We start from the raw sequence: 12,749 nt of genomic DNA on the forward strand, positions 1-12,749 counted from the left end.
TCCAGGAGGGATGGCAGTAGACACCGCAGAGGAATGGCACTTACTCCTACCTTTCTGTCTCACGCTCATCTAGCTTTCTTACATAGCCCAGCATCACCTGCCTAAGGATGCACTGTGCACAGCGGGCTGTAGCCTGCTCCATCAATTAGCAGTCAAGAAACTGTCCCACAGACATGCCCTAATCCAGTGTGATAGAGGCTGTTCTTCAGGTGAGGTTCTCATTCCAAGTGACTCTGGTTTTGCCGTTGACTATAAAACGTAACCAGTACACCAGGCTTCCCTTTAGTAACACTGAACTCCACCAACCACTGCTGCTTTGTCATCTCCGAAACTGTAAACTTACTCACTTTCCCAGGCGTCGTGTTCTTAACCTTTGCTCTTTCTCACTGGATGAGAGCAACGAGCAGTAACCATACACAGCTTGAATGCCATCCCATCTTGAAAAAACCTCCACCAAACCCATTATGTGTCGTGTCTTTACATTCAGCATCAGTCAAGTTCTCAGGATATGAGAAGAAAGCAGCCGGACTGTTTTTCTATGATATCACATGTCAGCACATGGCCCAGCTCCTGATAGAGTCCTTGATCCACAGGAAGCCTATGAGCCAGGCCTTCACTCCTTGTTTATTTATTTGTTTGTTTTGGGGTTTTTTTAGCACTTTTGTTTTTCAGAGCACTTCTGTCTTCCAAGGTCCCACCCAATACCCATCATGCTCTGCTTACAGTAGTCAAGGAGTTTTCTAGCCTATAAACTTTCCCACTTCCTCCAACAGACCAACTTTAAAGGCCTAAGAGCCACATAGTTGGGTTTGTTACGGCAGTGGACCCAGTTCTCAGTTCCAGTCTTCTAAATCACACTTTTCTTTAGGAGGGGGCATGTATGTCACAGCACACACATGGATAGAATGAACTTTCGATAGTCATTTCTCTCCTTCCACCATGCGGGGCTCAGGGATGACAGCAGGAGCTTGGCTGGCTGAGCCAGCTCACCAGCTCAACAATGAGGACTTAAATACCACCTTCTCTGCTTGTGTGGCCTCGTAGGGAGTGAGGGAGACAAAGAAGTCGAAAAGACCCTGGGATGTAAGTGTAATGACTGATATTGCTAGCTCACAGAGGAGGACCTGTACTCTGCCTCCAGAAATGTGGGAGATACACCTGCAATTTTGGAGTGCCGTTAGTCTTGAAGAATGAGTGAGAGGTCATCAGAGGAAGTCAGGCAGATCAGGAGGAAAATGCGCAGAGGCAGGTGGAGAGAGATGATGGCAAAATAGATGTGACTTGGCATACATACAAGGTGCCAAGATCCTGTGTAAAGTGAGCGTAGCATTATGCTGGACCCTGGGGAACACTGTAGACCTGTAGAGTGTGGGCTTTATCCTGCAGGATATCCTTCAGGAATATGCATGCTCCCATAACACTAACCAGTAGAAATTAAAGCCATCCATGTAAGTAACTTGAAACTTTCTAGGAGCTGTGTTTAAAAAGGGAAATAGGTAAGTAAAGATAAATGATGAAGGAAAGAATTGGAATCAACCTAAGTGTCCATCTGCCAATTAATAGATAAACAAATGTACATGTACACAATGGGGTGCTGTTGATGTATGGAAAGAATGAATCCTGTCATCTGCACCAATGTGGATGCACCTAGAGATTATTAGGTTAAGAGAAACAAGGCAGGCACAGAAAAGAAGCTTGATCTCACTCGTGTGTGTGATGTCAATGGCTAGGAGAAGTTGAGCGTCCAGTGGCTGTTATCAGAGACTGGGAGGTGAAGTCAGCAGGTGGGCACGTGAGGTAGATTGTGAGGACTAAATTATGTTAGAGAGGAGTGAGGAGTGCCACGTTCTGGTGTGCCGTTACAGGGTGACTAGATGATAACCATGCAGTGTATATTCCAAGGAAAAAGGAGTTTGAATATTGTCATCATAAGCAGTAGGTAATTAATAGATAGGTTTAATCTGACTTAAGCATCACATGTACCACATAGATAGTTGTGATATTTTCATGGATCAGTTAAAATAAGCAAAACATAATATATGTATTTAGTCAAAAATATCAAAACATTTCAACATATAAACAACATAAAATGAATAATGAAATAGTCTATATTTTAATATTGGTTCTCAAACTTCTGGGTACATTTTGTATTTGCAACATCCAGTTTAGACAAGCCATGTGTGCCTAGTGGCTTTGTATGGGACAGTACAGTCCAAGAATATTCTAAATGAGAAAAAAAATGATTTGCATTATGAAAAGAAGTTGGACAAGAGGAAATAGAGATTAGGTAAACAAGAAGGATGATGAGAACTCAGAGTTATATGGGTTAGGAGGAACCAGAACTAGGAAGCACTTAATAGCTACCACCCTGCAGTCTCACTAGAGGAGCTTCTCTGCCTAAAGTTCCCGTAGCATTTGGTGTCATTCCTACATGACACATATCCCCAGTTAGAGTTGTGGCCTGTCCCCAACCTGTCCCAGGTAAGACTCATGCAGGCAGCTGTTTGGGTCGCAACTGTGTTATGAGCCCCACACACCTGGCCTGGGGCTGGAACTCTGGTTGATGTTCAAGAGGCTGCTCAGCAAGCCATTCAGCATAGCATCTGGATCTGCACTGCCTCGTGGAGAATGATATCCCCTTACCTGGAGGATAGATCGTGTGTGAGGTTCGCTTCGGCTGTGCGGCTAACTCTGTGACCTTGAGCAGTTAATCTTTCTTGACCTCAGTTATCGTGAGTGAAATAGGGACAGTAACATCACTCTCCAGGTAGCTTTGAGGTTAAGCGATGGAGGTAGTGCTGAGAATATTGTTCAATTGTAGAATGCTGGCTCTGCGTTTTTGAGGCCCCAAGTTTGATCTCCAGTGAGAAATTATCATCTCAGGAGTTGATACAGCATTGATATTAACACTAATATACCCTTGCTCAAGAGAAACAAGAAAGAGGCACCCAGGTGAGTTCAGTGATCGTATATACATATGACAGATGCTCAGAAACATGGAAGGTTAAAGGAAGGGATATTTTTTATTTTCCAACTCAATCACAATAGCACATTTTTAGCCCAACAACAGAAATGGTTCAAAATATATTTTCTGACTTATAGTGCAATACAGTGGGTAAACAATTCTCAGTTACTTAACAATACCTCTGTGTGCATAGCAATCTAATGTGTGTCAAGGGGGGTTTGGAAACAAATATGAAACATGGCTTTTGGTCCCTAGAATTTAGGATTTGTTTGGAGAGAACTGTAAATGATTTATAAGTTAAAGACAATGGTGTTAACTGCTAACATCAAAGACAACCTTGAGGTCACCTCTGAGGAAGGCAGCTATAAGATGAACTGATGCTATATTTCTATTTCAGTTTTTAAATTTTATTTGTGGTAGGGGATGTATGTGCATCAAGACACACAGCCATTGTCTCCTTTCACCATTGATTCCAGGGATCAAACTCAGCTCCCCAGGTTTGGGGCCCATGCCTTTACCAGGTCAGCCATTTCTCCAGCTCAGATCTTGTAGTTCCCGATGGCTCCATTTGTTGTAGAACTGGGGTGAAGCTCTTTCCATGAAGTACGAGGGCAAAGCCTTTCCGAACTCTCAAACTCACACGGTGCTCCTGCCGACCCTTGCAGAGAAGCTGTGACGGAACTGGAGCTATGTACTTCATAGGATGTGGTTACAACGCCTTCCCCGTGGGCTCTGAGTACGCTGACTTCCCCCACATGGACGACAAGCACAAGGACAGAGAGATTCGCAAGTTCAGATACATCATACATGCCGAGCAGAATGCTTTGACGTTCAGGTATGAGATGCTCTTAGCTTCTTTCCTTTAAGATACAGCAGAGGTTGGTTGGGACTAGTTCCCTTTTGTCGTCACTGTTTTTCTTTTAAACTCTTTTTTTTTTTTTTTTTTTTTTTTTTTTTTGGTTTTTCGAGACAGGGTTTCTCTGTGTAGCTTTGCGCCTTTCCTGGGACTCACTTGGTAGTCCAGGCTGGCCTCGAACTCACAGAGATCCACCTGGCTCTGCCTCCCGAGTGCTGGGATTAAAGGCGTGCGCCACCATCGCCCGGCTCTTTTAAACTCTTAAGCGGTATTGTCAGAAACAGCATTGTGATAAGGCTTGGTCCTGTTCCTCGACCGGAGTCTATGGTCATGGACTTCCCAGCTCTTTCTGTTCTTCAGAAAATTTTTCTTCTTCCTCTCCCTAGTAGGAAATTACTGGAAGTTTGTCTTTGGGGACTTGCCCAGCTATTTCTTTTTGGATGTTAGTTTCCCCTTTGTTCTAAATTTAGAGTCCATCTGTTACATTTATGAAATACTGTCGTCTTGGTTAGGGTTACTATTGCTGTGATGAAACATCATGACCAAAATCAAGTTGAGGAGGAAAGGGTTTATTTGGCTTACACTTCTACATCACAATCTATCACTGAAAGAAGTCAGGACAGGAACTCAAACAGGGCAGTATCCTAGAGGCAGGAGCTGATGCAGAGGCCATGGAGGAGTGCTGCTTACTGGCTTGTTTCCCATGGCTTGCTCAGTCTGTTTTCTTATAGAACCCAGACCATCAGCCCAGGGGTAGCCCCACCCACAGTAGGCTGGACCCTTCTCCATTAATTATTAATTAAGAAAATGCCTTACAGGTTTACCTACAGCCTAAACTTAGAGAGACATTTTTTCAACTGCTGCTCCCTCCTCTCCAGTAACTCTAGCTTATATCAAGTTGACATAAAACTAGCCAGCACTCATACAGACTTTATTATGAACTAAGTGTTTTAAAGAGCCTCTGTTTGAGAGGACCAGGGCAAGAAATCTGCTTGAGACGGTGTCTTCTAGATATGGCAGGGAAGCTGCACCCAGGAAATCCCAATATTATTGTTGCCTAAATGAGACTCGAACAATTATCCCACCAGCTGACATGTCACTGTGGATGGGGAAATTCTCACATGGCTTTATCCCCTAGAAGAGCAACAGGCAAGTGATAGCTGTGGAGAGAAGGAGAATGAGTCTTCTCCAGGGTGAGCCCTCTGATGGGCTAGCCAATCCTAAGAGCTCAGCCCCAAACACATATGCACAACGCTAAATGATCTCAGCAGGTTGTATTTATAAATACACACGTGCACATGCACACACACACACACACACACACACACACACACACATACTTAAAGAATAAGAGACCATGAATCTGAGGAGAGGGAGGGATTGGAGCAGGGAGGAGAATGAGGTAACTACAGAACATGTATATGAAATTCTAGAAGAAACTTTGAAAGTGTTCGGTCAGAGATTACGGCTAGAGCTCCCTCCTTCTGAGGTTAGCTTATGTTTGCTAAACTTCTCAGCATCTACCGTTAACGGGGTGGGGCTAGGTACTAAAGGCTGAGTTAGACTTGGCTCCTGTCCCGGGGTGCTCCAGTGCAGGGCATGTGGTATTAGTTCTTTTTCTTGTTGTCTGACAAGAAGCATCTTCATAGAAAGGGTCGATTGTGGTCCCCAGCTCGAAGGCACGGCAACCAGAGCATGAGGAGGCTGCTCAGTTGTGTCTGTAGTCAGGAAGCAGGGTGGACAGAAAGAATGGGCCTTGGCGAGAAACCTCGAGGCCCGGCACCAATGACAAGCCTTCTCCATGAGGATCCACCTCCCAGAAGTTCCCCTCTTTCTGAAGACATGAGCTCAAACCACACATGCAGATAGCTTCTATCCTCCTCATGTGCAGGACTCTGTGAGGCAGGCAGTGTTGTGGGCATCCAGCTGTCATGGACAAGAGGGGAGTTCTCTGGAAAAGCTGGCATCTGAGCCGAGCTGGAGAGGATGGCTTTGAAGGGAAAACCACCCTAGCAGAGGAATTCTCATGTGCTCAGACACATTCGTATTCCAGTTAGATTAGAGTGTAGCGGGAGACAGGTGTGACGGCAGGTCCTTAGGTAGCAGATGGGGTGTCTGCACACAGCACCAGTGTCCGCCACTGTCCTTGGGGAGCAGGAACGAAACTCAGCAAGGCAGATCTAGAAGGTGCATAATTGAAGACAGCTGGCTGAGCAGAGTTAGCGCCAGACCTGCAGCCACACGAGAGCCTCTCTAGTCTAGGCTACCGCAGCATGCACCGAGAATATCCTCCGCTCGCCTTCCATCATCTTCTGTGCAGCTTTCCCTGTTTATTCTCTGCAAAGGTTTGATACATCATAGCCAAAACGTTTTAAAAAGTTATGCTTGGGGAAGGCTAAGAGAACTGTAGCTCAAAACTCGGCGTTAGTACTTATTCATTAAGGGAGCGTCTATCAGTGTATATCCAGTAGAGTGCAGTCTTCCAGCTGCTGTGGTGGCTTAAGGCCTAATCAGACAGTTACTCAGCTCTTGGGGAACTGAACCCTGTTCTCCAGTGCCATGATGAAGTGCGTATGCAGAAAGGACCTCCCCGTGTGTGCACACTCATTTCTCCCTCCCCCATCCTCTGCTCTCACTTCCTTTGTAATATGATGTCAAACATACCGATGTCTTACCTTGTAATCAAAGAGTTTCAGTTCTAAGGATTGTCGTATTTTTGCATATTTTGAACATTTACCAATTTAGCAAGAATATGACTTGATCATTATTTGTAATACTACAAATTTTTTTTTGTAAAACCTCAAATTTAAAGTTTAAGGATGTCCCTAAAGACTTACTTGCTCTTTCATAACAGCTTTTATAATGTTTTATAATTTTTTATAGGTGTCAAGATATAAAGCCAGAAGAACGCAGTATGATTTTTGTGACAAAATGCCCTTGTGATGAATGTGTGCCTTTAATTAAAGGTGCAGGCATAAAGCAGATCTATGCTGGGGATGTAGATGTTGGAAAAAAGAAAGCAGACATCTCCTATATGAAGTTTGGGGAGCTTGAGGGCGTTCGCAAATTTACCGTAAGTACATGCACTTTTCCCAAAGTGTACTTCCCGTTTGGTAACCTGCTGAATATTGTGAATTAGTGATTCTCACCTTTTGAGGACTGTGAGTGAGTTCTCATCACTGAGTTTATTATTATGGGTACACGTTTACCAAACTACAAATGTTCAGCCAAGGATCTCTGCCCTGCACATGTGTTTACAACTTTACAGAGTTGTACATTGGCCTTCCAAGTCTCGATGCCCTCTGGTGGCTCACCATCTCTCTGGGCTTGGATAGAGGTACAACTAATTTAAGTAATCTCACCACACAAACACACCGTACACACACTCTCATGTGCACATGTCATACTTAATAGTTTTTAAAGGGGATAGAGATGGTTCATGGAAGACTCAGAATTTTTGACATACTTCTTTCTACTTAGGCTTTAAAAATGTGTTTTACTTTGGAATACTCTCAAGCATACAAAAAACTTGTAAGAATTCTGCAAAAGAATTTTCCCAGAGATTGTTGACATGATACCAAGTTACCCTCTGTTTCCATAATGCGATGAGCATGATAGAGCCACAGAATCAAGAAATAAAATGAGACCTTGCTGCTGAATCCAAGGATCCAACCCAAGTTCCACTCATCCAAGTGATGCTCTGGTAGAGCCATCTTGTCCAGGATCACAGAGTCCCCTGTGTCATCCAGGGGCTAATTCGGGCGTCTAGAGCCCCATTAATAGTCTAGAATTTACAGTGAGTAGCAAAGTTTATAAAGAACTGTTTTAAAATCTCAGCCTTACGTTCCTGTTATATACAGTTTGAACACAGGGAGCCAGAGCATACATGTACTGTGTACACATGTATATGTTATTAATAATATGTGCTCACTACAGAAGACTAGGAACACTTCAAAATTGATATTAATCTATAACTTATAAATACCACTGTCAACATGTTAATGTATTTTCTGTGTTGTTAAAAGTTCCTAAAAAATTATATTTGGTAATCTAACATATTCCAGCCTGAATACCTAGCTTATATAATTATTTCCTTTGTTGGATAACTACATTATCTCCATTTTTATAGTTATAAAAAAGCTTTATATAAATATTTTGAAATGAAAGTTTAGAGTTACTCATTTATACTATTTTGCTCAAATTAATAGATTTGGGTGGTTTGGTGTATTTCAAAACATGCCTTTAAAAAAAAATTCCTTATGTACTTCCCACACAACTTTTAAAAATCCCTCCCTCCTCTGTGTGTGTGTGTGTGTGTGTGTGTGTGTGTGTGTTATACACATGCATATATGTGTGAGCTCACTGATGAATGCTCATATCCAGGTCAGAGGTCAATGTCATCTTTCTCTATTACTCTCCATCTTGATTTTTGAGACAGGCTCTCTTACTGAATCTGGAGCTCACTATTTCAGCTAGACAGGCTGGCTAGTGCACTCCCAGGATCCACACATCTCTTCACCCCCAGTCCAGGGTTCCAGTCACCCACCACTGTGCCTGGCATTTCTGTGGGTACTGGGGGTCTAAACTCAGTTCCTCATGCTCGTGTAGCCAGCTCTTTACCCGCTGAGCCGTCCCCTCCTCATCCTCTTGTCTCGAGGGCTAACCTGAGCCATCCTGTTTTAGCAGTGACCGAAGTCCGGGTCACACTTGTACTCTTTAGTGCTCAGGCCTTCTGTAGCTAGTGTAAAGTTCAGTAGGAGAGCTGGGGAGGTGGCTCTGTGGGAAAGAGTGCCTGCTGTGTGACCTGAGGACCTGGGTTTGGATCTCTGGGGTTAACATAAACACGGGCATAACCACATGCGTCTATAACCACAGCGGGGTGAAGGAAGACACACAGACAGGAGGAGGTTTGCTAAGGACTACTGGCTACCAGCCTGCCTGAAAACCAGCTTCAGGTTCAGTGAGACACTCTCTCTCAAGGGATGAGGTGCAGAGCAATAGAAGAGGATGCTTGACATCTCCGCTGACCAGTATGTGGGCACTCACACATACACATCTGAATAGCACATACACACACACCACCGACAACAACAAATAACACAGATATCTACTCTCTCAGAAAAATTCCTGCAGCTACCATGGCACCTTAATGGAGCTCAGTACCAAAGCCAAGATGGCCATTGTGGATCTGGGCACCTAGAAGTCTCCCCAAGACAAAGTCAAGAAAGCCAAGAAGGTGGCCATTAGTGCAGGATATTGCCACATTGACTGAATATGCTTATTATAACAAGGATGAAGCGGGAGACGCCATCCAAGATAAGATCAGAGAGAAGGTTGGGAGTGAGAGGACTTCTTCATCGTCAGCAAGTTGTGGTGTACCTGCTTTGAGAGAACACTGCTGAACAGAGCCTCTCAGATGACATTCTAGAACTGGACTATCTGACCTCTGTCTTATTCACTGGTCACAGGGACTTCAGCCCAGGAAGGAGTTGTTCCCCTAAAATGATAAAGTCAATGTTCTCACCAGTAAAATAACCTTTTGGATGTGTGGGAGGTCAGGGAAGAACTGGTGAATGCTGAGTTAGTAAAGCCCTGGGTGTCTCCAACTTCAAACACTTCCAGATTAAAAGGCTTCTGAATAAGCCTGGACTTAAACATAAGCCAGTGACCGACCAGGCTGCCTGCTACCCATACCTCAACCTGGACAGGCTGACCTAGTACTGCCACTCCAGGGGCATCAGCATCATAGCCTGTATATATCCCCCTGGGCTCTCTAGACAGATCTTGGGCCAAGCCAGAGGACCATTAAGTACTAGAGGATCCCAAGAATAAAGAGACTACAAAGCACAAGAAAAAGCTCAGCCCAGCTTCTGATTTGGTTCCATATCCAAAGGAATGTGGTAGTGATCCCCAAGTCTGTGTCAGCAGCACACATCCATGAGAACTTTGACTCCCAGGTGAGTGAGGAGGAGATGGCCACCATCTTCAGCTTCAATAGGAACTGGAGGCCTGCCTGCCGCCTAAGACAACAGTGCATAGAAAAGAATATCCGTACAACCCAGAATATTGACACCAAATCATCTGATGAGACTGCCTGGTGGATTCCCTCTGCTAACATGCACCTCACTCCTCTCACGTCCTGTTAGCCAGGCTTGGCTGACATCATGCTGTGGCAGCCTTAATAGAGGACAAAATCTAAGTAATGCTGCATTCAAATTCTCATGCTGAACCATGGAAGACTGTTACAGGGAAATGTGACTCAGAAACATTTCTTGCACTAATATGATCTGACTACATGATTGTCAAACACCAGGAACTCTGATAACACTGGTGGCATAAAGATAAAATAATAAAACTAACAATAGTAACAAACATTAAAAACAAAAGAAACAGCACCACAGAAGGCCCTGGAGATAGGTTGTGTTGCTCATCATGGGCATACAGATTCTAATTCTGTCCCTGTGACCTGGGGCCATTCTTAACACTTCTCTAGTCCTTTGTTTATCACCTACAGAAGGAGTGTAAAGATAGAGTCCAGGGTCATTCAAGGTCAATGCCTCATTAGGCATATAGACATAGACACGCTAACTCCATTTCTTGTACTTTTAAAAGCTATTATAATAATAGAAAGCAAGGTATTGATATGCCATTTATGAACTCATTTTAAACATATAAATAAAATATTTGTACCTCCCACAGTGGCAGTTGAACCCATCTGAAGCTTACAGTCTTGATCCAAATGAGCCTGAAAGGAGAGAAAGTAAGTATTTCTAAGTGTTGTGTTGAGGCTGTGGTGCTGAGGAGAGTGAGCGAGTTTCTAGGATCAGGTGATGGAGCCGTGTGTGGGTAGATTCAGGATATTCTCTTCTACAGATTAGGTGCCTTCGTTCAGTTTGTTCGTAAGCATGTGTTCTGTATGTGAGGAGCTAGCTGCTTGCTGACTGCTCCAGTAAACATAGGACTAGAACATTGAAGGTGCAAATTGCCTTTGTTTGACAGTGAGCAGCAACTCTCTACACCAGTGCAAAAGCCTCTTGGGAGTGAGAGGGAGTGCAGATGCGTGAGGGCTAGTGATGAGGGGTGTCTGTGTTCCTTTAGAATAAAACCACAGTGGCCCAGGATGCTCAGAGAATAGAAGGATTCTGATTATTTCAATACTTAATTAAGCAAAAATTACCACAAGTGAGTCACTAGTCTTCACATTTAATATTTACATATCAAGGAAAACCATATTGAATGTAATATATCTTTGAGAATTCTTACAATTCCATAAGTGCATGATTTTGAACCTAATGCTTTGCAGTTTTATTTTAAAATAGTAGCTCAGTTGTGACTGTCTGGGTTCTAAGTAAATGGAGACTCCTGTATATTTTCTTAAGATACAGTAATGATTTGATTATCTTGAAAAATACAGAAATACAAAGGTCTCTAGGAAAACATGAATGTCTTTTTTATTACTTACAATCTGGAAAAATACATAACTACCGCATTTCTTTTTTAAGATTTTATTAAGAAATCAAATCAAAGGTGTGACACTGAACAAAGGTGTCTGAGGGCCGGTGAAAGTGCCGCTGTGCTTAGGGAGGGAGTGTAGAGTGCCAGCGATAGAAAGACACACTCCTTTGTCTGGTAAAATTAAGAGCATCTGTCCATCCAAAGACCCCACTAAGAGGGTGCAGAGGCAAGCCACAGAACAGAAGACATGTGCCACTTAAAATCAGCTAAGACCCGAGTCCAGGATTTCCCACAGCTGCATCTCAGGAGGAGGAAGACATGCCTGCCGGTGACGTCGCGTGAGGACAAGGAAGGCTGCCGGTTGTCAGGCAGTGTTTTTAACCACCCAGGCAACTGTTTGCTTCTTGTCACAGTGCATTAAGCTCAGCTTATGTTTTGTTGCGTTTTTAAACAAGAATTTTATACCAATAAATAACATTCTTATCTCCTTTTCAATTATGGAACAGCTTCATAGTGTATAATTTACTTACCATGAATGCACCCCTTTAAAGAACAGAACTACATGGCCTTTGTACATTCAGAGCTCTGTACCCATCACCACGGTGTAACCTCAGAGTGTTTCATTACTGTACAAAGAAACATGATACTCATTATAGTCGCCCTGACCTTCCCACCCCAGCCTAGTCAATGCTAGCAGCTTTGTGCATTTGTCTCTGCTGGCTGTTTTATATACACGGACTCATACAGTATGTGGTTCCCTTTTCAACTTCAAATTTGTGAAGAAACAGACAGGAAAATCAGAGAAATAAAAGCCAGACTTCAGCTCTGTTGCTACATGGAAGCTTGGCTCCAGGTCATATCCTTTTGACTAGCTGTTGAAATGGGAAGGAGACATACCGCTTCATGCCATCTCAGTGACTGCCAGGAGCACACACAGAAGGGAGGTGGGACTGTGAAGGCCTGTCCCAAGTATCCTACGCTGTAGCAACAGAGCTAGGTAAAGTACTTTTTAAAAATAGATACTAGACTTTGAAGACAATAAAGGAAATGTTCAGGCACCCATATTCCCCTCAAGAACTGGAGGTAAGAGGAACATGTTGCTAGAATCTGAGTAGCAAAGTAAGCAAACAGTAAAGTCAGAGGTGATCCAGCACAGCAGTAGAAGCTACCGTGCAAGGCAGTGGGGATCTGCTGAGAGTGGGAAGTGAGCCTGAGACTGCTCCCAGGTGCTCCTGGGGGTCCCCCAACAGAAGCAAATGCAGTCTTTAAGAGGAAGCAGCATCAGCTGGACTCACAGGGGATGAGAGTTGACATAACTGTCCGGCCAGCAGGCATGAAGGAGAGTGGACTCCATGCATGGGGTGGACGGTAGCAGTCAGCTCACAGTTAGACCTGGGGACTTGTGCTGGAACCATCAGACAGGGTAAAATATTAAGTGAACGAGCCCATTGAAAAGTGATGCTACCTGTGCTG

General features: G+C 43.8%; 1 protein-coding gene and 1 pseudogene across 3 annotated transcripts in view; both read left to right on the forward strand.

Annotated features, from left to right (window-relative positions):
• Positions 1–12,749, forward strand: part of Cdadc1 (cytidine and dCMP deaminase domain containing 1) — a 32,363-nt gene that overhangs the window by 17,075 nt on the left and 2,539 nt on the right. The window contains exons 7-10 of one of the 3 annotated variants that reach the window (XM_037208493.1): positions 3,631–3,800; positions 6,705–6,894; positions 10,521–10,581; positions 11,324–11,776. In XM_037208493.1, coding sequence (XP_037064388.1) covers positions 3,631–3,800; positions 6,705–6,894; positions 10,521–10,581; positions 11,324–11,415 — 513 coding nt within the window. In that variant the 3' untranslated portion in view covers positions 11,416–11,776. Of the gene's footprint in view, positions 1–3,630; positions 3,801–6,704; positions 6,895–10,520; positions 10,582–11,323; positions 11,777–12,749 lie in introns of those variants that run through there. The other 2 variants (XM_028870378.2, XM_028870377.2) reach the window with 2 other exon arrangements.
• On the forward strand, positions 6,901–10,514 carry LOC114693837 (annotated as a pseudogene).

The sequence above is a fragment of the Peromyscus leucopus genome, chromosome 9, assembly GCF_004664715.2.
Source record: "Peromyscus leucopus breed LL Stock chromosome 9, UCI_PerLeu_2.1, whole genome shotgun sequence".
NCBI classification, from domain to species: domain Eukaryota; kingdom Metazoa; phylum Chordata; class Mammalia; order Rodentia; family Cricetidae; genus Peromyscus; species Peromyscus leucopus.